At 40.9% G+C, this 27747-nt stretch overlaps 5 protein-coding genes and 1 pseudogene across 5 annotated transcripts; 2 read left to right on the top strand and 4 right to left on the bottom strand.

Annotated features, from left to right (window-relative positions):
* The first annotated feature begins 2191 nt into the window (after positions 1–2191).
* LOC121985508 (fucosyltransferase 2-like) lies at positions 2192–4610 on the top strand. The gene is made up of 2 exons (XM_042539008.1): positions 2192–2477; positions 3006–4610. The coding sequence occupies exons 1-2, from the start codon at positions 2249–2251 to the stop codon at positions 4469–4471; spliced, it is 1695 nt and encodes a 564-aa protein (XP_042394942.1). The 5' UTR covers positions 2192–2248; the 3' UTR covers positions 4472–4610.
* An 85-nt stretch (positions 4611–4695) lies between these two features.
* On the top strand, positions 4696–4836 carry LOC121988024 (annotated as a pseudogene).
* A 921-nt stretch (positions 4837–5757) lies between these two features.
* Positions 5758–7667, bottom strand: LOC121986965 (protein WEAK CHLOROPLAST MOVEMENT UNDER BLUE LIGHT 1-like). Its single transcript, XM_042540888.1, has 2 exons — positions 7012–7667; positions 5758–6295 (listed from the first exon to the last, which is right to left on the bottom strand). Exons 1-2 carry the CDS (start codon positions 7665–7667, stop codon positions 5758–5760), a joined length of 1194 nt encoding a protein of 397 aa, XP_042396822.1.
* A 63-nt stretch (positions 7668–7730) lies between these two features.
* Positions 7731–8810, bottom strand: LOC121986964 (protein WEAK CHLOROPLAST MOVEMENT UNDER BLUE LIGHT 1-like). The gene is made up of 2 exons (XM_042540886.1): positions 8286–8810; positions 7731–8189 (listed from the first exon to the last, which is right to left on the bottom strand). Exons 1-2 carry the CDS (start codon positions 8808–8810, stop codon positions 7731–7733), a joined length of 984 nt encoding a protein of 327 aa, XP_042396820.1.
* Positions 8811–16600: 7790 nt separating this feature from the next.
* LOC121987770 (photosystem I chlorophyll a/b-binding protein 5, chloroplastic-like) lies at positions 16601–18072 on the bottom strand. Its single transcript, XM_042541500.1, has 6 exons — positions 17785–18072; positions 17578–17710; positions 17392–17504; positions 17210–17314; positions 17022–17110; positions 16601–16923 (listed from the first exon to the last, which is right to left on the bottom strand). The coding sequence occupies exons 1-6, from the start codon at positions 18024–18026 to the stop codon at positions 16781–16783; spliced, it is 825 nt and encodes a 274-aa protein (XP_042397434.1). The 5' UTR covers positions 18027–18072; the 3' UTR covers positions 16601–16780.
* A 4510-nt stretch (positions 18073–22582) lies between these two features.
* On the bottom strand, positions 22583–24066 carry LOC121987769. The gene has a single exon (XM_042541499.1). The coding sequence runs from the start codon at positions 23927–23929 to the stop codon at positions 22760–22762; it is 1170 nt and encodes a 389-aa protein (XP_042397433.1). The 5' UTR covers positions 23930–24066; the 3' UTR covers positions 22583–22759.
* Positions 24067–27747: the final 3681 nt, after the last annotated feature.

Genomic DNA, 27747 nt, shown 5'->3' with positions numbered 1-27747 from the left:
GGGGAAGCTTCACATTCTTGAATTCAACCAAAGCCTATAATTTTTTGTTTCAAATATAATATTCTGTCTTCTCATCATTATATTAGTTGAACGTCAAGACGTGACAGTTTGCTACTGAATAAATATTTTTTTTAAAAGAAATACTGAACTATCAAACTGAACATCTCAAATATCTACATTGTATATCCAATTTTACAATTACCAAATTACATATCTAATTCGATTTTTTTACTCTTTTATCATGTCCAATTGAGTATAGCATTCAATTGAGAATGATTCTATAGTCATGTAATATTTCACCAGTTGATTGTTACATTGTAATAATAATCGATTGGTAGAATTTAAATTTATCAAAAATAAATTTTAAAAATTATGTCAAATTAATATTTGAGGATATAAATATAATCCGAATAATTAGATGAATATATATCTGAGTTTTTTAGATCTATCGACCGATTTTGACCTGATTTAAGGTTTAGTGCTCAAAAATTTACTTCTCTTAATATGGTTTATTTCAATAATATTTGAGAACATAAATATAATTAGGAGAATTAGATGAACACATAAGATTTGATTTCATGTTATTCCAAACTGTTTAGATCCATCAATCGATTTTGGATTGATTTCGATCAAACTTGACTAATGAACCTAGAGAGTTCAGAATGACCTAAAACAATGTCTTATGTATTCATCTAATTCTCTTGATTATATTCATGCATTTAAACATTATTTTCATATATCATATTGAGAATAATATTTTTTTTAAATATGAGCATATCTTTTTTTATCAATTGCTATAAGGACATTAATGTGCTAATAAAGTGTCTGAATCTATTGTTATACTATAGCAAATGATTTAGAGGGGAAAAATAAAATTTACTACATAATTTAGTAATTTTAAAATTTAGATATGAGATTTGAATATTCACTTCAGCTAGGGGTGATTTAGTAATTTGACCTTATCTCTCTTGATCTAGTAGCTCTAAATAATTGAAAGAGTCTCTCCAGATTTTATCATACACAAACACTTTTAAATAGGGATAATAAGTTTTTTTCACAGATTTAGGGGCCCTTGGGAAAAACTTAAAATAGGGATGGATTCGGAGAGTCTTTTCAAGTATAGATTTAGATTTAGGGATTTTTTTCAAATCTTCATAGTCAAACAGGGGTAGGGATGGAGATGTCCTATCCCTGAATCCGTCTAGATGATAATAATAATATTGGAGTTTGATTTTTTTTGTTTATTAAACTATGGATTTTAATATTATTATATATGAATTATTTGATTAATAGTAGTATTTATATGTCATCGGTGGTATATAATCATAGAGTACATTTACCTAGCGTGATATTTTCCATGAGAATAAAATATTTTCATATCCACTATAAATTAATCCCAAAATTTATTATAACAAATATTCGTGCAGATACCCACGGCGGGCCATCATCGTCCATAATGGAGGAAGAGATGGATTTATGGCACTGTTAAACAATAAAATTCTCTACCTCCAAATGAAAAATTACTATATATTAATTTGAACGAAAAATATAAAAGTTCGGCTAAGTTTAAACGAGTGATAAATATTATATTAATTTATTAAAATTATTTTAAGGTAAACAAATTTAAATTGTTCTTTAAAATATATGTGTTAACTAGTTGGGAAATAATTTTATTAACTGTTCATATTATTCAGTTTATTTTATTTTTAAAATAGATTATATTATATTATATTATATTATATATAATTTCAATACATGAGATATTATAATATTTACATCGATTACATAATTTTAAATTTAATCAGTTCGACTGATACGATGGCTTGAACTGTCAATCTATCAGGCATAACCTCGATCCAATTACTAGAGTTGTTTCTCAAGCCTTCGAAATCTGTGATTCAAAGAACATTGTCTGTGAAACACCAGAGTAACTCAACTTTAGAGACACACACTGTTTCAGGAAATACTAAATGCTTCACCATGTGAGCAGACCAACAAATCCTGCCGAGACATCGTGGTTAAGAAAGTTCTTGGTTTTGGGTTCATACGAAGAAACATAAAAAGAAAAAAAAAATTTACAAACCAAGAAAATGCATGCGGCAAGCTTTGACAAGTTGAAACAGTAAAACATCACCTGCAGTACACGTTCCCATTAAGAATAAAAAAAAAAGTTAGCGCAGGAGCGATAACAGTTTATTTATTAATCCAATCGAGAACGTCGAGAAGCGCAGAGGCCGCGGCGAAGAAGATGAAGCAGAGCCGGAGGCAGGCTCTGCCTCGCGACGAGCCACCGGAAACCGAGAACGAGATCGGTACGAGTCGTGCTTTTGTTGGCTATGCGTATGGAGTCGCGAGGCGGCCCATCCTTGCGGCGGCTGCCTTGTTCACGCTTCTCCTTCTCCTCATGGTGTTGTCCGCTTTTCGGCGCAGTTCGCCCTTCGACGTCCTTCTTTCCGGCTACCCGTCACCAGAAAAAAGTGAGACATGCACTTTTTATTCATCTTTCGATCTCCCTCTGACCTTTCAATAGTTGGATCGATGCCGAGCATTATTGTTTCTTTTCCTTGAAAATTAAATTAAATGGAAGACGATTAATTGCTTAGACAAAATAAACTGCTAAATTAATGTTGTTTAGATTTTCTACTCTATTCCTGTGCATAATTATAATAGTTGAAATGGAAGAACTAATTTGCAGTAGAACATGCGAAAGGAAGATTAGAATCTTCAAGTTGCATCGGATATCATTGAAGACGGACGATCATTATCGGTTTTATCCCTATTTTAATCCTGCACCGTTCCGACGTCTTTTTCTTTTGGGCTGAAGATTCCAACCTCCTTACGTATGGGTTAATGACGTTGACTTGCATAATAAGTACAATTAACTCAGAGCATTAAGCATTAATTAATTTGCATATATATTACAATGTGTTGAACGGTCGCTTCTTGGCGTGCATCACTTTTCTTGTTTACGTCATCGATCTGTAAATATTTTTCACTTTCTTCAGCAACCAACGCCACGTGTTCTTCCGTTCCCAAAGAAGCTCGTCTAACGGACAAATTTCACGGAGGTTTCCTCTCCACGGCGTTGAATGAATCCTCCTGCCTCAGCCGCTACCAATCGTCTCTCTACCGGAAGCCTTCCAACCACACTCCTTCAGCCTACCTCGAGCAGAAACTCCGGCGGTACGAAGCCCTCCATAAGAAATGCGGCCCCGGAACCGAACTTTTCCGGCAATCCGTCAAACACCTCGCGTCCAACCGCACCACCGGACCTCTGGAATGCAACTACGTGGTATGGCTGCCGGCCGACGGCTTGGGAAACAGGATGATCAGCATTGCCTCCGCCTTCCTTTACGCTCTTCTCAACGATAAGGTCCTCCTGCTCCACCTCCCTCGCGACATGGCCGACCTCTTCTGCGAGCCTTTCCCTGACACTTCATGGCTTCTTCCTCGGGACGACTTCCCCGTCAAGAATCTCGACAGGATTTTTGAGCACGACCCTCATAGTTACGGGAAACTGCTCAGGAACAAGGTTCTTAGCAACGACATGAACGTTTCGAGTTCTTCTTCTTCGTTGCCCGGTTATCTCTACCTCCATTTGTTGCATGCTAATGATGATTTCGACAAGATGTTCTACTGCGGAGAGGGTCAACAGTTACTGAAGAACTTCCCTTGGCTGTTGCTGAGATCGAATGAGTACTTCGCGCCTGCATTCTTCTTCATCCCGGAACTCCAAGAGGAACTCGACCTGCTCTTCCCGGAGAAATCGACGGTCTTCCACCATTTGGGAAGATACCTTTACAACCCGACCAACTCTGTTTGGGGGTACATAACCAGGTACCACGAAGCTTACCTCGCCAACGCGAGAGATGTGCTGGGGATCCAAATCAGAATATTCGCGTTCGCCAAAGTGGAGTTCGATGACATGTTGAGCCAAATCGTAAACTGTTCGGTGAAGGAGAATCTACTGCCGGAGGTCGATTTGGAAGGGTCTAATTCTCTTCCAGGGATTACCGATTCGAAGCCGAAGGCTGTCCTGGTGGCGAGCTTGATGGGGGAGTACTTCGACAAGCTGAGGGACAGGTACTACGAGCACGCAGCGGTCACAGGCGAGGTGGTGGGAGTGTACCAGCCAAGCCACGAGGAACAGCAGAGGACGGACAAGCTGACGCACAACATGAAGGCGTTGGCAGAGATTTTTCTGTTGAGCATGAGCGACGAGGTGATTACGAGCCCGTTCTCGACGTTCGGGTACGTGGCGCACGGCCTCGGCGGACTACGGCCATTGATCCTGGTGAGAAACCGGAACCAGGAACCGCCTTGTGTGCGGTCTCTGTCCATGGAGCCCTGCTTCCATTTTCCACCGTCGTATGACTGCATAGCGAAGAAGAAAGTAGACAAAGGATCGATGATGCCGTACATACAGCACTGTGAAGATTTCTTCCTTGGTGTCAAGGTGTTCAATAATTAAGAAATGAGATAGCAGCGCGTAATAAGTTTATTATTATTTTTTATTAATTTTTTTAAATATTGTTTCTAAATGCATCGGATAAATAAATATTGTTTTTAAATATTGCAGAAATATTGGAATGAAGAAGTGTGCGAGCGTTAGCTTATTTAGTCCCACATTGTGTATTTTAAAAGGTAGCGAACTCTGCACCTTATAAAAGAGGAGCGTGTTCGACTGGTTAAAGCATCTTTGCGCTTGGGGCAATGTCGCAGCTAGTGAGGTTTTAACCGAGGCGCGACAATTGCTGGTTGAAAACTATTTCCAAACCCCCTCTTTGGCCTGGGTTTGGCCCAGCGCCTTTGAGAATTTCTGGAAGGGCCTTAGCTTTCAAAGTGGAAAGCCCTACAATTTTAATCTAAACATTTATGGGTCTAGTGACATGTTATTCGTCGTCGCTTGGACAAGTTAGTTGAGCCTCGGACGCAATCGATTTTGTGGATCCTAATTTTTATTGAGTCGGACATATACTTCATCTATTGAGAGTTCAAAATTACATAAAATTAGACATGATAAATATATTTTTTAAAAAAATCATTTTAGTATCGGATTTGATATGATTATTTTAAATGTTGGATATGTAAATTAAATATTTAGGAAACTTATATAGTTCGGTTAAATGTTTTTGTTTGTCTAATTGTAAAATAAAAATGGTGAATGAGAAACAACTTCCATCTAGGGTGTAATCGAGTCGAATTTTTAGATATTTGAGTTTGACTTGTTTATAATTGAGTCGAGTTTAAGTTTTATTTAACGAATATATTCATGGCTTACGAGCTTATTCGAATTTTTATCGAGCTTAAACGAACTTAATAAATATAAATTATAAATTTAAATATTCATTAAAAATTAAATTATATATTTTAAAAAAATTATAATATTCTTATTAAAATTTATAATTTTATTCTATTTAATAAATTTAATATATTTGTTTATGTTTTTCATAAATAGAATGTAAAATCTATAAATTCAATATCAAAAATATTTTTTTTAATTTAAAAATTGATTTATGAGCTTAACGAACATGTTCACGAATTAACGAGCCGAATATTGTAAAGCTTGAGTTTAATTTGTTTATCTTAATGAGCCTCATTAAACGAGCTTAAATAAATTTTTATCGAATCGAATTTCGAATAGTTCACGAGTGACTTTGACTCATTTACACCCCTACTCCCATCCATCTAATTTGTATTTATTTTAAAGAAATTTGAAATGTTCCGATTGACATTGCAAGCAGAACAGCTTACTCCCTACTTGTGCGACTGAACCTTCGCGTCGTAAATGGCGCGCTCCACAAGTCCCCTGGGGCTTTCTTTGGAGTTCTCAGCGTGGGTTTCACATAAAGAGTTTCCGGGCGGCTCTCCGGTGCCTTCGAGGACTGGAAAACCGTCAAAACCTCCTCCATGTTCCTCTGTCGGTTTCTGCAGCTCCTGCTCCATGAGAAGCCTCTCTTCCTCGAACTTCTCCACCCTCTCCATGGCGGCCCTGAGTTCCTTCTTCTTTGCTTCCGATGTTTGCTTTGCCTTCTCCAGTTTCTCTAAGCTTCTTGACTCTGACCGCTTCACTGCTTCCATGAGCTCAATGGCAGAGATGGTTCTCCGCTTAGCTTGTTCTTCTGCTTCCTTGGCCTTCTCGCTAAGTGCATTGCACCCCTCAAATGGCAATGTCACTCCACTGGATTCCTCTCTACTTCCTGGCAGGGATTTGACTTCTGAGCAAGCCAACGCCAGTGATACTTTTGCTGTTTCAATCTCAAGAGTAGTGATCCGGCGATAAGAATAGGGGATCCTCGTTGTAAGGGATTAACACCATGTGAAAATCAAAGAGCCGGGCGGTTCATCGAAGAAGGTCGGACCAGCTAGGCCGACCGGAGAAAGGGGGTTGACCGACCAGGCGACCTCCCGGTGTTTAACCGAGGGCAAAAGGCACCCCTATGGAAGTCGGGGTTCCGGCACTCATGGGGTAAGATCGTAGGGCCGAGCGGACAGCACGCTCGGCCAAAGACATGAAGCATACTGCTAACAGTCGCCACAAAACACATTACCGATAATTTCTCAAGTGTACCATCATACATAACCGGTCGGACGAAAGGTGGACGTGGGCCGGTCGGACGCACGGCAGGAGTTCGGGGAAAAAGACAAGGGACATCTTCTGACAGCTGGCATGCTTCGTGATATGGTCATACTCCAAATCACGCGACGTGGGGTTCCGTTGTCCCATCAAGGACATGCTTTGACTGTAGCAGTATGGGTCAGGTAAGCTTTCTGACAGCCACATACCGGGGTATGGATTGCGGACACGTATGCGCCTCGGAGGACGTGCAAGAACTCTTTCACCGCCCTATATAAAGAGCCTCATACTTCGCCGGAGGTACGCGTTTTTACACCTTTGGATCCACCTTTTTCATCTGCTTGCCTGACTTGAGCGTCGGAGGGTCGCCGTCGGGAACCCCTTCCCGGCCCGACTTCTGTGCAGGTTCGCCGAAGTTTCTGACGACCAGTTACAGATCCACGTCAGCATCCGAGGAGCACTCCGTGCTCAGCATCCGTTGATTCAGCATTCGGACAAGATCAATAGCAACCAATCTCAGCTCCATTGGTGTGGCTTCCGCCTTGGCTCGCGTGGCATCTTCTTTGGCCTTCCTTAGCTCCTCGTAGGCGGTGTTAGCTACTTGTTTAACACGCTCTGCCTCTTTAGATGCTTCTCGTAGTTTAGCTTGCTCGTCACCAGCCATTTTCTTCGTGACTTCCTTCCTTTCTTGAATTAATTCCAATTCAAAGTTCACACTGTTGAGTTGGGCTTCAAGGGATGAGATAGACACAGATACAGAGCCTTCCCTCTCTCTCAAAGTGCTCAAGGCTGCCTTTTCCCTCTCCAATTGGCATTCAAGTGTGGAGAGTTGAATCTGCAAGCTGCACACACCTTCTCTAGATTTCTCAATGTGGCTTCTCGGTTCCTCAAGCTCACTTGTAGCATGATCCAATGAAGCTAGCTCAGCCTTTAGATTCACTATAAGTGCAGAAGCGCTGCATAATTCTGACTTCACGTCATTTGTCAACAGCATTTGCTCGTGAACCTGCTGTAATTCTTCTTCCGCATGCTTCAGCAAATTGTGCCACACCAATTTTTCTATATCCAGTGCCAATGCTGCAATAATCATTTGATCTGCTGCTCGAAGATGCGTGGCATGAGCTGATTCAAACAACTCTTTGCTTGTAATCAGCTAGAGAGCCAGATCATTGATGGTCAGTTCCATCTCTTTCGTTGCAGAAAAAGAATCAGCAGCTTTCTCAACTGCAATGTCTCTTTCTTGAAGCAGTGAAACATATGCAATCCGAACCGTCTCCGACTCTTCTTTTACTGATTTCAACTCTGCAACAGCAGTTGCATGTCTCTCGTTGGCCACGTCCAGTTGTGCCTTGGACGCGATGATTGCAACATTGGCAATTCCTTGCTCTACTTCTCGCAACCTTAGCTCAGCAAGTTCAGTGTCCTGCTTTGCTTGTTCTTTTAGGGTTTGTGCTCTCTCCAACAGAAGGTGTAGTTCTTCTGCAAGTCCTTTGAAGTAGTCAAGCTCCTCTAGAACGTGAACTGCAGCTGTTTCTTCATCTTGGAAGCTCTTTTGGAACTTGAGAATTTCGTCCTGTACTTTCTTAAGTTCAAGTAGAGCCTGGTTTTGCTTCTGCGAATACTCGAACAATAATATTTGTTTAAGTAATCAAAAGAAAAGAAAAGAACAAGATAGTTTGAAATTAAAAAGAATGGAATTAAACATTACTTCTGTGAGATTTGTTTCTTCAGCTTTGCAATCAGCGATCCCTCTAAACTTCGTGACAGCTGCTCCAAGAGACTCAAAAGGTGCAGCAGTGTCAATAAGTCTTCTGTTCATATCTTCTTTCTTCCCGCTCTCATTTTTCAGGGTTTCGACTTGTTTCGTCTCATTGAATAGCGGTGTTGAAATATCACGTTCTGTTGGTGCATCAGGAAGGCTATTTTCCATTACTGAATTATCAAGAATATTAGAAAGCAGCAGAATTTGGTCATCCGTTTCTGATTCTCCATGTCTTGCAACATAGACTTGGATTAAATCATTCTGTGTCGCAGTAACACCTCTCTGATCATGGAGTACTGGAGTATCAAAAAGAAGGATATCGGCATCAATTTCTAGCTCTTGGCGGTGCTGATCACCATTTTCTGGTTTGAAGATTGAAGGCGATGGAGTAGATGAAAGGCTGGAGCTTTCAGGTAATGAAAAAGAAATAAAAGGATTGGAGCTTTCTCCATTGTTGTTTACTTGTGCCATTGAACGGTGATTTCTTGGTCACTCCCTCTGCAATTGAGTCAAATGAGTTTTAGATTGATGTTTGGATGATGGATTTGGAAATGAGGGAATGGAATGATAATAAAAAATAATGTTTAGATTGTGTGTTGACAATTTGAGAATGAATTCTAGATTTATGGGAATCAACCAAACTCATATAACTAGATAGGTTCCATTTTCATTCCCATTATCATTCCACCTAATTATTAAACTCATGTCCATAGTCATATTTATCATTTAACCAAACGTCATCTCATATTAATAATGAATTATTTATTCCTATTTATATAATTATCTGTCTTTAAAGAATTACGGATACAAAATTTGTTAAATATGTAGAAATTAAATAACTAAGGAGAAAACATAAATTAACTAAAACCTATTTAGTTAAACAGCCCAATCTCATACATTTCCATCTCATTAATTAAGCAACATGCATTCGGATCTGAAGTTCCTACAAATTAGAAAAATTGCCTAAAAGTTGTCATTTAATCAAGCGAAATAATTAGAAAAGAGAAGAAATTCAATGGAATTCTCTGAAAAACAATTTCAAACTTCAGAGTGATTAAGAAATCAGATAATGAATATTGCCAATGCAAATCTAGGTCACATGATGTTGATTATGACGCGCAGGAGAAAGGAAAGAAATAATGGATATTTACAGTACTGGTTTCCTCTTCCTCCTTGGTCCTGAAATTGCTTTAATGAGGAAGAAGAGGCAGGGAGGAGAGAGAGAGAGAGAGAGAGAGAGAGAGAGAGAAGGAAGGAGAAATCACGCATTAGCTTGACAAACGATTCCTATGATCTCTCAAACAAAAACTCTCGTTTTTCTCGGCCATTGATTTTTTATAAATACCTTTTTTTGGGTTGTATAAATTCTATTTGTGCGTATTGATTAAATGATTTATGAGACGTCTGTTTATAGTGAACATTTTCTTTACAGTGAAAGTTATATGGGAAAAATGGACAAAATTAAAAACAGGGCGTCCAAATTTTACAAATTATACTTTAAAAAAAAATCTCCTATATGAGAACAAATTTCTTATATCATTGGTTATATTATATTTATGGAGCGGTGAATTTTTGGACTCAGTTGGATTTGAATCCGGATGGATATGTCATTAATGAATTTACAGTCCATCCTCATTAACCACTCGAGTATCAATCAAGGAAGAATTCATTATAGTCTCTTCGGATGAGTCTAATGGCTAGCACACGAGGTGTTGTCATAATGAGGTCTGGGGTTCGAATCTCAGCAAAGTCGAGGTAAATACCTCTCTTATGTGCTAGTCACTATTCCAAAGGCTAGTAACCGCCCGTGATTTACTTCCTCCGTGTTGACATTGGGACGGGTTGGCGGGGGAGCTGGGGGCGAGCGAATTCGCCTTTGCCACAATGGAAAAATTCATTCTAGCGCTAAGGGCAAGCGTATTCACCTTTTTACCACAATGGAAGAATTCATTCTAGGCTTATGAATAATCCATAATCAACTTCCTTTCATAATACCCCCAAGAGGAAGTCGAATCCCCACTGCCTCCTTGAAAGAGAGATGTCGTAAATCACTAGACAATAAGGGCATATCCATCCAATTGTCATCATACTATGATCGATTTTATTCTATAAATATCCCTTGATTCAACATTATTGTAGTAGTTACTGGATAGCTTCTACAAGCTATCGGATAGCTATTATAACTATTGGTGCAATATCCCATGGATCAAGGTTGACCAGGCTGACTAGGCTTGACGTGGCTCAAGCCTGAGTCTGGATGTTTGAGTTTCGATATTTGACAATACATGGAGACTGATAATACATGGAGATTGCAGGTGCAATCGTTTGATTGGAGAGATTGTTAGTGCATTTCCCCTTTGATCAGGGTTGGACCAGTTTGGTATGAAGAATAGTCAAGTAGGTCAAAGAATTGACCGAATACTTGATTGGGAAAGTCCTAACTGGAAGTTAGGCAGATGGGAAGGCCTGATGAGTGAAGCCAGACAGATGGAAAGTCCTAATAAGTAAAGTCATGCAGAGGAAAATCCTGATGAGTGAAACCAGGTAAAAATCCTAGTGAGTGGAGTTAGGTGAAAATCCTAGTGAGTGATGCTAGGCAGGTGAAAGTCCCGGTGAGTGAAGTCAAGCAATGGAAAAATCCTGGTGAGTGAAGCCAGGTGAAAATCCTAGTGAGTGAAGCTAGTTGAAAATCCTGGTGAGTGAAACCAGGCACGTGGAAATCTAGGTGGGTCAAGGTTGATCAGACACCTGGTGTTGGAAAGTCCAAGTAGTTCAAAAGATTGACCGGATAGTTGGCACGAGGAAATCCAGATGGGTAAAGGGTGACCGGACATCTGGTGGAAGTCTAAGTGGGTCAAGGTTGATCAGACACTTGGCACGAGGAGAAAAGTCCAAGTGGGTCAAAGGAATTGACTAAACACTTGGTGAAGGAGTCTTAACAGGTCAAGGATAACCGGATGCTAGGCATGAGGTTCCAACAGGTAACGATTGACCGGATGTTGGATTTGGGGACCTTGGACTTGAGTTTAGACAAGTTAAAGGTGGGTCAATCGATCAACCGATCGATTAAACCGTAGTCCAATGGATCAATTGATCGATTGGATGTGTGCTGCGAAGAAGGTTTGGCCTAGGGATGTAAATGAACCAAACGGTTCGCGAGCTATTCGGAGCTCGATTCGGTAAAAAGCTCATTCGAGTTCGTTCGTTTATCTTATCGAGCCGAGCTCGAGCTCAATTTCGAGCTCGACAGTTTTATCGAGCCGAGCTCGAGCTTAAGGATATTCGGCTCATGAGCTCGCGAACATGTTCGTTTATAGGCTCGCGAGCCAAAAAAATGAGCCTTAAATCAAGCCAAAAAATGAGCTCTAAAACGAGCCAAAAAAACGAGCCTTAAAATGAGCATTAAAATGAGTCAAAAAAACGAGCTCTAAAACGAGCAAAAAATGAGCTCTAAACTAACCCGAAAACGAGTCTGAGCTCGCTTAACGAGTTAGACTTGTTAACTTTGATAATCGAGCTAATAACGAGCCGAGCTCGAACTGTTCGCAAGTTTGATAATTCTAAAACGAGCCGAACTCGAGCCTTGTGATAAAAGCTCGATTCGAGCTCGAGCCCGAATATAACCTAAACGAGCCGAGCTTGAGCCTAATACTGTTCGACTCGGTTCGGCTCGTTTACATCTCTAGTTTGGCCCAATTGATCGGCCGACTGATTGGGAATAATTGTGGCGAGCACAGAACCTTTCCCAATCGATCAACCGATCAACCGATCAATTGGGTACCTCCAATCGACCGGCCGATCGATTAGGAAGATGGAAATCGCGCGATAGAGGCTGAATCGATCGGGCAATCGATTCAGGCATTTTCCAGAGAGCACAGAGGCGCTCTTAATCGATCAGCCGATCAATTCAAAGTCTCTCCAATCGATTGAGAGTCATTCAATCGGTTGGGATCCGACCATTATGCAGGTTATAGCCATTGGCGAGCGTCTTCTTCGGCATTCCTCTCCAGCGACTACAGTGCTACCTCAATGGCGATCTCAGCAAGCTTCTCCACACTCTCACAGTCAGTTTTTGAAGGTTCTTGGAGATAAGTGTAGTCACACTTCCAAGGTTCAAGAGGCAACAACAAGCAACAAGTAAGCAAGAAGAAAGAGTTTTCATTTGTATTTTTGTATTTTCTTCTTGTGGGTGTTGTATATTGTTGTATGAGTTTGTATGAGGTTTCTTCGCCTCTGGCTGCGACCAAGAAGAAGTATTTTTATTAGTGGAGAGCGTGTTGTGTGTGGATCCACCTCTTCTTAAGGTGGATACCAAGTAAACTCTTTGTGTTAAAGTTGTAAGTTTGCTTCGAGTTTATTCCGCTGCATATCATCATCAAAGAAGCAAGCAATCAAGCGCGACGAGCTATTCACCCTCTCCCCTCTAGCATCAAAATTATTTGAAAATAATTTTAAATATACGTTGGAAAATCTTGGTGAAAACTATCTTTTGATAGTAATCATCATTGAAAAATTAGACACAAACTAAAAAAAAATTATTGAAGTTTTTACGAGTTTTCAAGTTTGTGTCAATCTTTGAAAATAAGAAGTATTTTTATAGAAAACTATTTTTTTTATGATAGTATATACCCTAAGTAATGTCTACATGAATTTTCATGATTTTTAGGATTTTGTAGAATTTCTAGGGCATTTCTGAATTTTGCTGAAATTAGATTTCAAGAAATCAGAAATCCAATTAATCAGCCGATCGATTGGAAGGTCTCAATCGATCAGCCAATCGATTAAGAATGTATTTTTCGTGACCAGAACGCCACGAAATCGATCAATCGATCGATTGACCCAAGTTGAATCAATCAGCCGATCGATTCAAGAGTATTTTTCGCGAACAGAAGCTCACGGAATCGATCAATGGATAGATTAAAATAATTTCAATCGATTGAGACCCAACTTCAATCGATTGGGAGTGCTGATTTTGGTTGGGAAAGCCTGATTTTAGCATTTTAAATCATTTTTTGTCTAGGTAACCATTCCTAACCCCTTGACACACATTTGTATATATTTAAGGGGAGTTTTCATGATGAAAACAAGGATGGAATGGTTAAAGAAGACTAAGTAGAAGTTTAGGTTAAGGTTTAGTTTCAATATTGAATTTTGAACCTCAAAACTTCTAATTTTGGATTTCCTAAATGTTTAAGGATTTCAATTCATTGTTGGTGCAATGACAGAAGTTTGAAGCATGTTTTTAGGGGAAGCTACTCTTTAAAAACATGGAAATATTTTTTCGAACCCATTGAAGGTGGTAAATCCTTCATTTGGAAAAATGCTCAAGGTTGAGCATTGGAAACTAATGGAGAGTGTATATCTTCATTGTTGAGTTATGGATGCTCTAGAATGAGCATTATAACATGGATTAATGCTCAAGGATGAGCATTTTCTATAGTGAAGGGTATGGGACCTTCATTGTTGGAATGATGAATGTGTTAGGATAAGCATTGTGAAGAGGATTAACGCTCAAGGGTGAGCATTTGATACAATGAAGGGTATGAGACCTTCATTGTGGTGTTGTGAACAACGAGTGAAGTTGTGAACAACGGTGAGTAACTCTTCAGGGAGAGTGCTTTTGATGTGTGCCAATAGGCGGAGAAATGTAGGGTTTAAGTTAGGTCTTTGCCCCTCTAGGAAAGTTAAGGGGAGAATGCAGGGTATATATTATGTCTTCATTACCTTAAGAGGGAATTTGCCCTCTAGGAAAAAGAGAGAATGAAAGAAACCCTCATTTATGTTTTGATATGAAAAAGGTAGTTGAGACTATGGGATTAGCCTAACTTAAATGTATTGTCAAACATCAAAAAGGGAGAGATTTTTGGTGCAATATCCCCTGGGTCAAGGTCGACTAGGCTAACTAGGCTTGACGTAGCTCAAGCCTGAGTCTGGATGTTTAGGTTTTGATAATTAACAATACATAGAGACTGACAATACGTGGAGATTGCAGGTGCAATCGGCTGATTGGGGAGATTGCTAGTGCATTTCCCCTCTGGTCAGGGTTGGACCAGTTTGGTATGAAGAAGAGTCAAGTATGTCAAATGATTGACCGGATACTTGACTGAGAAAGTTCTAACTAGAAGTTAGGCAGATAAGATGTCCTGGTGAGTGAAACCAAATAGATGGAAAGTCCTGGTGAGTGAAGCCAGGTAGAGAAAAATCCTGGTGAGTGAAGCTAGGTGAAAATCCTAGTGAGTGAAGCTAGGTGAAAGTCTCGGTGAGTGAAGTCGGGCAGTGAAAAAATCCTAGTGAGTGAAGCCAGGTGAAAATCCTAGTGAGTGAAACTAGTTGAAAGTCCTGGTGAGTGAAACCAGACACATGGAAATCCAGGTGGGTCAAGGTTAATCAGACACCTGGTGTTGGAAAGTCCAAGTAGTTCAAAGGATTGACCGGATACTTGGCACGAGGAAATCTAGATGGGCCAAAGGTGACCGAATATCTGGTGGAAGTCCAAGTGGGTCAAGGTTGATCAAACACTTGGCATGAGGAGAAAAATCCAAGTGGATCAAATGGATTGACTAGACACTTGGTGAAGGAGTCCTAACAGGTCAAGGCTGACCGGATGCTAAACATGAGGTTCCAACAGGTCACGGTTGACCGGATGTTAGATTTGGGGACCTTGAACTTGAGTTTAGGCAAGTCAAAGGTGGGTCAATCGATTAATCGATCGATTGAGCCGTAGTCCAATCATCAGTTGATCGATTAGATGTGTGTTGCGAAGAAGGTTTGTCCCAATCGATCGGCCGATCGATTGGGAGTAATTGTCACGAGCATAGAACCTTTCCCAATTGATCAGCCAATCGATTGGGTACCTCTAATCGATCGACCGATCGATTAGGAAGCTGGAAATCACGCGATAAAAGCTGAATCGATCGAGCAATCGATTCAGGCATTTTCCAGAGAGCATAGAGGTGCTCTGAATCGATCAGCCGATCGATTCAAAAGCCTCCCCAATCGATTGAGAGTCATTCAATCGATTGGGATCCGATCGTTGCGCAAGTTATAGCCGTTGGCGAGCGTCTTCTTCGGCATTCCTCTCCAGCTACTACAGTGCTACCTCAGCGAGCTTCTCCACACTTTCACAGCTAGTTCTTGAATGCTCTCGGAGACAAGTGTTGTCACACTTCCAAGGTTCAAGAGGCAACAACAAGCAACAAGTAAGTAAGAAGAAAGAATTTTCATTTGTATTTTTTGTATTTTCTTCTTGTGGGTGTTGAATATTGTTGTGTGAGATTGTACGAGGCTTCTCCGCCTCTGGCTGCGACCGAGAAGAAGTGTTTTTATTAGTGGAGAGCGTGTCGTGTGTGGATCATTGGATTAGTCACCTCTTTTTGAGGTGGATACCAAGTAAATCCTTTGTATTAGCGTTGTAAGTTTGCTTCGAGTTCATTCCGTTGCATATCATCATCAAAGAAGCAAGCAATCATGCGCGACGAGCTATTCACCCTCCCCCAGCACCAAACGACCCTAACAATAACTTGTTAAGAGTGAATTTAAGATTTATATTGTATAAAAGCTACCCAGTAGTTATTATAATACGTAGAAGTTATCGGTAGATGTTCCAACATATTTAGTATGAGTTTAAATTTTATAATTTAGAGTTAATGATCTCGGGACATTATTATATCAAAATAATATTTATCAACTTACACAAAATTATTTAAATTTCATCAAAATAATTTTAAAACAATTATAAGGGCTATTATGTAGCTATTATAACTCTAAACTTTAAATTTTAAATTCACCCTAAATATAAATTGTAACAATTACTAGATAGTTTATGCACGTTGTAGTAGTTATTCAGTAGCTTCTACGCGGTGTAATCCTAAATCTTAAATTCTAAACTCATTTTAAATATGTTGTAACTACTCGATAGCTTCTAAATGATGTAAATCATAAATCCTAAACATATTTTAAATATATTGTAGCAGTATCAGATCTTCTACAATAGCACGGATCAAGGGATATTTTTTAAATAAAATTATAGGAGGGATGTCCATTTATTATTATTTTTTTTAAAGAAAATGTGGTTGCCTTTTTGATTTTTTTTTTAATAATGTGAACATTCTCTTATAACATATTTAGTGTTGTAGAAATATGAAATAATTTTTGCGTCGAATTAAAAGAAGAAAAAAAAGAATTCTTCAACGGCAAATTTCTTTCATCAATCAACTTGATAAAATGAATGGTTCAGTTTATCCATTTTTTTAAAAAATATATATATTGAAGAAATAGTTTAGTATTCAATATGGCAAAGATAAAAAAGGGAAAAAAAAATCATCATCCAGTGTAACATAGTAGCAAGAAGATGTTCCATGTAGACAAGGAACTTGACTACCCTTGAATTAGCATATTTCGAGCAGATGAAAACATCACCAAAAAAAAGCCCCCCATTGATTTCAGGAAGAAGATAAGAAAAGGGTTTGAATGATGGTGTTCTTGAAGGGATCCGAGAGGTGAACAATAAGGTTGTCGATCGGTCCCGCATGAGTGACGTTTGCTTGCACGAAAAAGCCAAGCATTGCAACCATCGCTAGCCTCCCTGCATCAGTAAACAGGTATTCATCTATCTCTCAGTTGGAACGAAAGATTCATGAAGAACGAAAGCTTAATTCCTAGTAACATAAGCAATGATTGTACCATTCTTGATTTCTTTCAGCTTCAATTCGCTTTTGTTCTCGATATCTTTGGCCAGACCAAGAGGATCAAACAGTGGCCCTCCTGGATAGCTGCAGGAGTTACGGATGAACCAACATCAACACACCAAGTGCACATGAGACGAGAGATAGTTCTTGTACACGAGTAAAGGGAGCAGAGCACCAACTGACCCGGGTTGTAGACCTTGTAATGCAGCTTCTATCCCCAAGAAGGTGCCTTCTTTAGTTTGGGATCCTGGTGCAATGAAATCCATGTACCTTTTGGTCTCCACAAATCTGCAAGATCATGTAGGGAAAGGGAAGATTTAGAAAATTGATACTGTCGAAGATTTTGAGTGCGTTTTGAGGCTTACCCCATGAGTAGGAGTTGGACAATGAAAAGAGCAGGAGTACTAGCGAAGTCGAATTTAACAGCACCAGCTTCAAACCAGACGGGAATGTTACTGATTCCGGTTACGCGCAATAGCTATAAAATGGCAGTAGGTTAACCGGTAGCAGAGCATCGTTAATGAAAAAGTAGAAAGAAGAGTTTTGCATACGTCTGTGAAAAGAATGCCGGCGACACCGGCCATGGCGAAGCGACAGTGCACGAGCTCGGCCTGGACGTACCATCGCAGGCTATCGGGTTCCACGCCGAGGCCCAGCGGGTCGAAGCCGAAGTCTCCGGCGAGCCTGGAACGCGAGCGGCATCAGGAAGAGCAACCGAGGAATTGAACGAGAAAGAAAAAAAGAGGGAAAGAACAGACGTGCCATCGAGATGGGGAGGCGGATCAAGGCCGGGGAGCCACGTCGGGCGTGGTGGCTGCGCACGGGCGAGGACGAGACGACTGGCCGCCGGTGGTGGACCGGGGAAGAGTGTGGGAGAAAATCGGACCCTTTGGCTGCTTCCGGAGAGAACGTTGAGGGTAGTGGCGGCAGTGGTGAAGGTCCGAGGAGCAGCTCCGGCACGGACTCCGGCGGCCACGGTGGTGGAGACCGCGAAGGCCATGGTTTGTCGGAGCAATGGATAAGAAAGCAGAGTCTATTGGTCGACATTTTTGCGCGCTGATAACTAAAAGAAAGTGGTTATGTTATGTCCAACCAACAACAACCCAGTTGGTGGGCTGAATCGTATTCCAAGCCCATTTTTCCATGCCCAAACATGAGAGTTTTTGTGCTAATTTTAAATTTAAAGTGATTTCAGTTGGAATCTTCAACAACAACCTAGTTTTTTCATTCTCTGTTTTTTTTAAAAAACGTAAGCTATTTTTTTAGAAAACAAGAACAAAAACACAAACCAAACATTATTTTTCAGAAAATATACGTTTTTCAAAAAATAAAAATAAAAACTGTACAAACCAAACGCATCCTTAATTTTTAACCATATCTATGAGCTCGGCTTCATTCCCGAGTGTATATAATCTTGTGTTAAATTTCATGATTTCATGAGGTCGCTTGTGCGTCACGCACCCATATCTCAATCGCAGCCTCGGACCCGGATATGAATCAATCTGTCCGATCCATTCATTAATTAATGAAGCGAAGCCATCCAACTCCACTACTCGACCGTACTAATTTTGTCTCTCTCATTCAAGATGGTAAGAGATCATTCATTCAATCGTTCGACCCAATGTTTTAATCAATTGTCTTGATTAACATGAAAAAATTAAATCATGATTAACTATTAACTTTTAAAATAATGATTAATGCACTATACTAAAATTTGAACCTCAAACTTTACGAAAATAATATTTATGTGGTAACCATTAAATCGTCCCGAAAAAACCTCTCTCGTTCAAACACTCATCGCTCGCATCTGCGTGCACACACCCAACCGACCGGCTGGGTCACACCCTGTCACTGTCTATTCTTTTACCTCTTTTTCGTGTTTTTTTCCCTTCTTTAGCCGGTAGATAATTAATTAATGGCGTCTGAGCACACTTACCCACCCAACATGCAGCAGCAACAACAGCTGCGCGGCTACAGCCAAAAAAGCAAGAAATTAGCCAACTTCGTTCACCCACTGCGTGCCCTGCCATACGCACGACAGGCAGCGTGCTGGCCATCTTTTCTCCCCCCACGGCCACCTTCGCTGTCGTGTCGACCTTTTCGGCTATCAAAGCTGCCTCCGTTAACAAGAAATGAAAAGGAGCGCGCGCGCACGCACGCTCTCGATTCTCATCATGTCGGGGCATGCAGCTGTGCTAGCCATGGCGATGGATGACGGGCCGCGCGTGTGATTGTTCATCGCCAGCGGATTCCAGCTCAGCTGGAAGGCAGTAAGACAAAGCAGAGGAACAGGGTGGTGCGGTGGCATGCAACGCAGACGCCAACCGCCCTGCCATACGATGAGCCCTCGGAGCCAACACCTCTCGTGCGATGGAGCCATAATAGACGACGCTGGCTGTTGATTAATTAATGAGCGTATTCGATAGGCTCCAAGGAAGTATATTATTATATTAATTATTTTTTTTTATTATTTTTTTAAATTTTTTTTCTTCTTTTATTATTATTTTTTTTTTACAAAGTTGTATAAATTTTTATATTACGAGGAATGGGTGAAGGAAAGCTTTGCAGATGAATTCAAGCGTTCTTTTTATTTACTTGTTGTTTGTAATTCTACTTAGAAAAAATGAAAGATATTAAGCATCATATCAATTATTTTATTTAAAAATTTTATCTTAAATTTTAGATAAAAATAAAAAAGATAATACATGGTATAATAAAAAATGAATATCTAAATTTAATAAAATATTTTTTAAAATTATATATTTTGATAAGGAAATTGATATAAATATTCTAAAAAATTAGATTCCAAATTTTGAAGCTAACTCTTTATTTTTTTAACACATCAGCAAAAAAAAATTGGAAAAGCAATAAATTAAGGAGATGCCTAAATCGGGATATGTCTTCCTAGCTAAAATGAGTATTTTTAGAGTAAATGGATAACAAATAAAATTTTATCAGAGAAGTTTTAAGATAAAAAATAATAAATTTATTATTGAATATTAAATATAACTATTCCTTTGAAAGTTTGACGTAAAGGAAATATAACTATTTTGTTTTTTTTTCCTACTATATATCAACTAGATCCAATGACACTCCACCTTTTTCTCCAATATTGTTAAGCCCCGTGTCCAATCTCGTAGAATCCATCGATCTCACCTCCCGTAACTTCTTATATCCTTCCTCTAGCGGTGTTTTGGGATTAACTGTTAGCTAATGTATAAAGTGCATGTTATCATGAAGGATCATTCATTACTGGTTAGGTTTTTATGTTTTTTATATACTGGTCACTATTTAGGCGAGTAGTCATCTGTTTATTTTTTTTAATATAATCTAAGAACAGATTACGAGGAATACTTTGAATGAGTATCATTATCTTTTGTCATTATTATATTTTTTCTCTAGCTATGTGAGAGTATCCATAGTAGTTAAATTTCATTGTGAGCTCCTTCGTTGTCATGTCTATGTCACATCAAAAGTTAAAAATCTCACACCTTTTTCCACTATCAAAAAAACCTCTCAACAACTCCTTCATGGGCCTCACACTTTTCATTATATATAATTCTCATTTCTCCTTCATATTTTACATTATACACCATTAAATTTTTATAAAATTTAAATTTACCACTTGCTAACATGAAATAATATTAATAATTAAAAAAAAACATAAATATTACAGTGCATCAAATGAAAAGACATACAATATAATAATATGAGAAGAAGATTTTAATTACCAGGCTTTTTGATTTTTTTTAATTATTAAAAAAATATTAAAAAAAAAAGAAAAGACGAAGAGCCGCTTCTTCGTTTTAATCAAAAAACCTCCCTCCACTATGGGAGGGAGGTTTTTCACCAAGTCCACGTCACAGTGGGAGCTCGGAAAGAGCTCCCACTGTGGTTGCTCTGATATAGTCTCCCACTATTTAGTCATTTGACGATCGTCGATAAATTGACTTCAAAATTTATCTTTCTTCATATAATTTGATGACAGACAATGAAAAACGTATGAGATTAATATAATTACATTTTACTAAAATTATATCATAATTCTATCTGAAAGCGATGGAGATGACATGCCGGACAGGTGGCTCTACTGTTAATTGGGAGAAGACCTCGAACCGGAGAAAAAAGGCTTCTTTTTCTCTACACACACTAAGGAAAGGGCAAAGAGAACGTTAAAACAAGAACCAGGGAGGGGGTCCTTGATGCAGACCCTCCGTGCGAAAAATGGAGAAGATGAACAATATGTGTGTGTCAAAATGTGAGCATTTGGGTGTTTTTTGCGTACTTGGTCATTAGAGAGAACTCGAACTTATATCACCTCTCATAGTCTTCATAATAATGAGGTGACAAAGAATATTCAATGTCAGAAGATGTTGTGTAATGGAAAGTGTGCAGTCTTCCTCCATAGAATTTTCCATTACACATGTATGAGTAGTACTCTTTTGTAATCTTCATAATAATGATAGAAACTGAGTAGCTATCCTTTTATGAAGATTTCATTGTATGTATATGTCAGAATATCAGAATATTTCATGATCAATATTAGCATTATTTTCTGACAGATTGTTATGATTTCTTGATAATATTATCTCTTGGATGTAGCTTGACCAGATCTTTAACCGACCTACTGTATACTGTGATGTCTATCTCTAAAGGCGCGGGGATTGAAGTCCCAAAAGATTCGATAGTTCCTTGGATCAATCGGCCATATGCTATGAGACTTGTCTCGAAAATGCTCTGCGATCTAGAAGTCTAGCTAGCTCTATGCCCGATCGGGTTTGTAACGAGAATTACCTCATGCATTTCTACATATATGAGACAGGAACACTGAGCCATGAAAACCTCGACTGGCCTTATGACCGACCCGACTATACGAAGGGAGACTAACACAACAGAATGGAGGTTCGACTGGCTATTGGGCTGACTGGATCTCATCTTAGCCAGCTGTATATTAGGAAGATTGTCTTTGTTATGTGCTGAGAGGATGTTTTTGGAGGACGGGGTGCGAAACCCCGTATGTCCGACCGACATTAGGATCGTTCGGGTTTATCTTATATATTTTGGTATCAATTAAAGTGATAAGTCCTCCCAGTTCGATCGGTCCTTATTGTCAGTCAACTGTATATAAAAGAGACTTATACTGAAAGAATGAAAAATTAAGTCTTTAAGTCTGACCGATTATTAGGTTGGTTGATTTTATGTTGAGAATCCTAGCATTTAGTAAAGAATTGAGTGATGATAAAAATAATCTATTTAGATACATATACTTTTCCTTATTTTAACCACCATCATCATAAGTTCAACTAACACGTCATCTATAAATCCACGTACAACCTACCGTATCATATCCTTTCTCTCACTCCATTTAGGCCTTATTTCTATTTGACGTCGTTGCGCCTTATCTGTTTGAAGTCCATTTCCAAAGTCAATTCTTGACATCGGCATTCATCCTCAAACTGGTACCAATAGATTTAGATCATCCACGAACCACGAAATTTAACATCGTCTAGTAACTTCAATTGTTTTGTGAAAAAAAAAAGCCCTCCACCACTCGTGTTGCGATAATAATCACAGAGATTGATAATGCATGTATATTTATCACAATGTGCCTCTTGCTTGCTCCTTCCCATTTTCTTTAGATTTTAGACGCTGTCTAAGTTTTGTAATAAATTAGAAAACAAAAGAGAAAAACATAAATGAAAAGGACACAAATTTGAATCCGGACACCGCCGCTTAGGATCGGGCCACTGCCTGCGCGAGCTTCGCCACCCTGAGCGCCATGGCAGGCGGTAGCTTCACCGCCGACCGTTCCCCCCTCCCCCTTCGCCGGTAGGGCTCGATTCCCAGCGCGTCGTAGACGTCGTCGGGGCACCATCCCGCCTGGCGGAGTGAATCTGAGCAGCGGCTCGCCTTCACGAGCAGTGCGTCGAGCGCCGCCTCGGGGTCGACCAATATTCCAGCCGTAGCGTCGCGCTCGTCGCCGCCGTCGAAGACGATGGAGACAGGTACGTGGACCATCTCCTGGACGTCCGATTCGCCCCAGCCGCCTTGCCTCAAGACAGAGCCGATGCCGTCCAAGTAGCCCCCGACCCAGTCCGGCAGCCTTGGAGTCCGGATCTCCACGAACCGATCCGGATCTGGAGGCGGCGACGAAGAGTAAGAAGGAGAGGAAGCGGACGACGACGAAGAAGAGGAGTTACGGTGGCGGCGATCGGAAGCGGCGTCGCTCCAGAACTCGATCCATCGAGCGGCTTCGAGGCTGGGGAAAGGGGAAGTGAAACTCGGGTGCGGAGAAAATGCGGAATGGCGCTGGAAGAAATCGGCGATGTCGAGGGCGCAGCAGAAGATACGGGAGTCGTCGACGTAGAAAACAGGGTTCCCGGCGAGACAAGGGAAACAGGGGAGGTAGCAGCGGCCGAAGAGCGGTACCAGTAACGGCGCCCGGCGCAGAGCGGCACGAGCCCGGCGGAGGGCCCGCGCTGGGTCGACAGGGCGGGAGCCCCATGAGTGCGGCCACAAGGAGCCGCGGGCGACCTGGAGAGCGGCCTCGGCGCGAGGGAGGCGAAGCAGGAGACCGGAACCGGGAGCGCCGCGCCAGTCAGGAAATCCGGGGCCAGAGGGGAGCGCGAGCGCGAGGAGGGCGCGGAGGTCCGGGGGGAAGCAGAAGGCGAGGTCGGCCTCGAGGCGGGCGAGCTCCGGCTCGGAGAGTCCCGGGCGGAGCGGGACGGATGCGGCGAGGAGGTGGGAGAGGACGTTCTCGGCGACGGGGCGGAGCGAGAGGACGCCAAGGCGGTGGGTCGTGGATGAAGCTGCGTGGGCAGTGGCGGCGCGGGCAGAGAGGCGGCGAAGGCCAGCGGCGTGGGCCGGGCCGACGGCGCACATTCGACGATCGACGTCCACCATGACACGGTGGGGCGTGATTTATCACTAAACAGGGCGATGCTTTTGAGGGCAGTTGGCAGCGAGCCGAGAGCGTGTGGAACAAGAACATGTACTTGCTCTTTTAAAGGCAAACAGAGGCGAGCTACATCCACATTCTCTTGCCCATTTTTCTCTATTTGGGATTTAAAAAAAAGCTTGTTGGACGATACAGAGTCATTATTATTCACTAACTCCTTCGACAGCTCTATCCTTCAACAATCTAAATCTTGGTGATATTGTTCACCTCTCTCTCATAGTCAGTCAGTCTGTCCTACACTCCCCAACCTCCGGTAACATTTTGGTGTCCGCTCGTGAGCTACCACGTGATGGAGCAAGGATGGATTGAACTACTCTTTTACTCAATCATGCAAAGACAGGGCTCCCTACAATCTCTTATCTTGAAAGCTTGATATAACAAATCCTTGTTTCGTAGCCAAATAAGTAAAAACATAGTAGATTTTTTCACCGAATGTTAATTCAATTTCCAAGGATATATCTTTCAGTTTTCTTTCTTTGAATTAGAACACATGCAACGCAGAGTTCAGCCGAGAAACTAGTAATCAACGCGCACAGTCTGAAGCCTTTGACATAAACAAGGCATGGACACGCCATGCAAGCAAACTGATGGCGTCATTTATCGCACTGTCTTCCTCATCTTTGAATTCACGCGTAGCATGAGATCGAAGACTCCCCGCTTTGCACGTGGAATCACGTGCGTTACCTTGCAAGATTGAATTCCACCTCAAAATTTAATAAATACTTGCTGAAGAAGGTTGTCATTGTTAATTTGATGCCGTTTCACTGCATTATATAATTTATAACTAGGGCATCCGAAATAGAGTGAAAAGTAAAAAAAAAAGGATTTTAGATGCAAAATCTTTCTTGAGATAAACTTGATAAAAGATGAGCTTTTATGATCACGTTTATGATTCTTAACTGATGGTATTTAACAGCACTTATGAGTAGCCAGCAATATGATGTCCTACATGTCTTCTTTGGACAATGGAGGTCATCGTTATCTTCTAGCTCAAGGTCTGAACAAGGTTTGAACCTTCCGGCCAATGTGAATTGACAAAAAGGACATGAACAGCTGCTTCAAGGCATTACAACGTTGAAAAAGGTGAGCATGGTTTGGTCATTGATATTAAATAATGCAAAAAGTTATCCAATTGAAGACCAGATGCCAATCTCTAACATGCCTCATTGGAGAAGATAGAACCAGTGTTCTTATACTGCTTGCTACTGAAACAATGACTTAGAAGACACATTAAGTAGTGATCTAACTGCTACAATTCAGTAGTTTAGCAGCACTAGATTGTGTTTCAATAACATTGATATTCTAATTATGACGAATGGATACTTACTGTCACTATAGCAATCAATCAAGTTGGAAACCAGATATGTTTTGTTTTTATAATAGAGAAAGTAGTTTGTGATCCATAGCAATCAATCAAGTTTGAGAAACCAGATAATGTTTTGGTTTCGGAACAAACAATATAGAACATACAGATATGAAGAAAGAAGTTTGTTGATATGTGCAAGGATGTGGGAGAGTATGAAGCCTGGCAATAGGCATTATTAGACGTGGTTGGAGTAGTGTCGCTATCATCAAACAATCACTTGCATGCCGAAAACCATGAAGGAACAAGGGAAAAGAAAAGGTTTGGGAGGAGTACAAGGATAAACTCACAAATACTATATTTGTGCATATGAAATCTGTAAGTGGGAAAGGAGATTTAGCTCAGAAACAACAATGATATTGCCGACAAAGACATGATCAAGGAGAACCTCTCTGTCAGAAACACAAATCATCATTGACAGAAAAGACCTGAACAAAGAGAAGCTATGGATTTGCCATGATTAGGAATTGAGACTTCAGTTAGAGTCGGAGGAACATCTCCCAACTCGCAAGAGTAGATTCCCTCAGACTTCTCTAGTCAAAGTACTGGAGAAGCAGGGTGAAACTTCAGGACAATAATAAACAAAGATTACCCAATTAACATAGATAACTAAACTCAATCCAACAAGAGAAATCCTAGCTGCATGATAATTTGCAGTTTACTAGTTAGGTCGTCAAACAAGTAGATTTATCGAATATCTTAATTCCTTTCTAGAAACATGTAGCACCAATTATTTTCCTAATACTACAGCTCTTATCCAGTCACTAAATTAAAATGCTTAAAATCTAAGTTCACTAATCTAAGCAATATCTCCCATTAAGCTTCCATGGCCTTGTCAAAGTCCTTAACTCCTAGCCAGTAGCATATCGGAATATCGGAGCTTTTCACGGAGAGCCACTTCTTCGTTTTTTTTAATTAAATATTTTTTAATTTCTATTTAAAAAAAATAAAAATATTAAAATATTTTTTTAAAAAATTAGGGAAGGTTAATTTCTAGTTGTTGTTGTTAAATGGTTATTTTTTTATTAAAAAAAATTATCTAGGCACGTTGCGGTTGTGATAAAAAAAATAATTTATTAATTATTATACATGTATTATGATCTTATCTGAAAGCTGAGAAGACGGAACGATCGGAATCGGAATGATGTAGTTGGAATATTGACCGAGGTGTCATGACTCTGAGAGAGAAGGTATGATGAGCTATTTCTATGTTGATCAAGTCGTCAGAAGCACTGGTCAACGCTACCTATAGACAGCGGTCGGGTGATCTCGGTCCCTGATACCTCGATGCTCGAGGAAGGTCCCAAAAATATATAAGGAGCCGAATAAATAATAGAACAATGAAGTGCGTGGAGAATAAGCATGGAAAACGTACCCTGGCCCAAGGGGCGCCCTCTAGTAGACTGGTGAGCTGGCCATGACGTTGATCGAGTCGTCGTGACCTAGATGAGTAGATGAATGTAAGTCAGATGAGGAGCTAGATTTGACGACACGGAGCTGGACGTGACATGGATCGGGAAGGCAACACACAGGTCGAAATATGACAGCTGCATGCAGGCCGGAACACAACGTAACACATAGGTCGAACGACGTGAAGACCAGAACATAGTCTCGACTCGAAGGCCGGAACACAAAAACGAGATGCACGACCGCGATGACTCGGAGGAGGTTGGATTGCATCTAAAGTGCATGCCAACGCAAATCAAGGGTTGACGCCAAAATCATATGGTAGCATGAATCGAAGGTCGGACAAGTGCCAAAAATGTGTGGCAGCAACACTGGACGGTCAGATCTGGCGGTGGGGATGCTAGCAACGACAATGGCACTGTGAGGTCAACAGAGGCCGTGGGTTGATCGGTGGCTGCCGCTGGAGGTGGCGCCGGAGACGACCAGCGGAGGCGCGGCCAGCAAAAACGGTGGGCATCTGCGGCGGTGGCGAGGTGTGTGCGAGGAAGAAAAGGGCCAACTAGCCTTGGAGGCGATCGGAGTAGAAGGCGATGCTCTGACGGTGTGCACCCATCAACGACGATGGAGAGAGAGCGTGAGAGAGGGGTGACACGAGGGCGTTGGGGATCACGAGGGAGGTGGCAACAACGTTGCCGACGTGAGTGAATCTTAGGGAGAAGAGGAGAGGCTCCGTCGGTCTCTCCTCTACATTCGACGGTGGTGGCGTCCCCACAAGAGAGAAGAGGGAGAAGCAGCATGAACGAGAGATCCCGGCGGCATGAGGAGGGTGGCAGCGTGGAGGCGTTAGTGTTTGAACCCCAATGTTATTTTGGTGTGATCAACAAGTTAGGTCCTGTGTTTTTCTAACCTTGTGTCTAAGTGTGCAGGAGCTTAGGAGCACAGGTAATCGAGCGGAAGACGCAGCTAGAAAGAAGGATGACACGCGATGCGTCC

The sequence above is a fragment of the Zingiber officinale genome, chromosome 5B, assembly GCF_018446385.1.
Source record: "Zingiber officinale cultivar Zhangliang chromosome 5B, Zo_v1.1, whole genome shotgun sequence".
Taxonomy (NCBI): domain Eukaryota; kingdom Viridiplantae; phylum Streptophyta; class Magnoliopsida; order Zingiberales; family Zingiberaceae; genus Zingiber; species Zingiber officinale.
This window is presented reverse-complemented; position numbering and strand designations above follow the sequence as displayed.

Bases quoted from the DNA above. Each gene is read 5' to 3' on its own strand.
- LOC121987770 (XM_042541500.1), bottom strand. From the start codon at position 18,026: ATGGCCTTCGCGGTCTCCACCACCGTGGCCGCCGGAGTCCGTGCCGGA. The intron at 17,711-17,784 runs GTCTGTTCTTTC...CTCGCGTTCCAG, and splicing joins CCTCCCCATCTCGATGGCAC to GCTCGCCGGAGACTTCGGCT. The intron at 17,315-17,391 runs GTAAGCCTCAAA...ATGATCTTGCAG, and splicing joins GTCCAACTCCTACTCATGGG to ATTTGTGGAGACCAAAAGGT.
- LOC121986965 (XM_042540888.1), bottom strand. From the start codon at position 7,667: ATGATTATTGCAGCATTGGCACTGGATATAGAAAAATTGGTGTGGCAC. The intron at 6,296-7,011 runs GTAACTGGTCGT...CCTTACAACGAG, and splicing joins TCGGATGCTGACGTGGATCT to GATCCCCTATTCTTATCGCC.
- LOC121986964 (XM_042540886.1), bottom strand. From the start codon at position 8,810: ATGGCACAAGTAAACAACAATGGAGAAAGCTCCAATCCTTTTATTTCT. The intron at 8,190-8,285 runs GTAATGTTTAAT...GAGTATTCGCAG, and splicing joins AAGAAACAAATCTCACAGAA to AAGCAAAACCAGGCTCTACT.
- LOC121985508 (XM_042539008.1), top strand. From the start codon at position 2,249: ATGAAGCAGAGCCGGAGGCAGGCTCTGCCTCGCGACGAGCCACCGGAA. The intron at 2,478-3,005 runs GTGAGACATGCA...CACTTTCTTCAG, and splicing joins CTACCCGTCACCAGAAAAAA to CAACCAACGCCACGTGTTCT.
- LOC121987769 (XM_042541499.1), bottom strand. From the start codon at position 23,929: ATGGTGGACGTCGATCGTCGAATGTGCGCCGTCGGCCCGGCCCACGCC.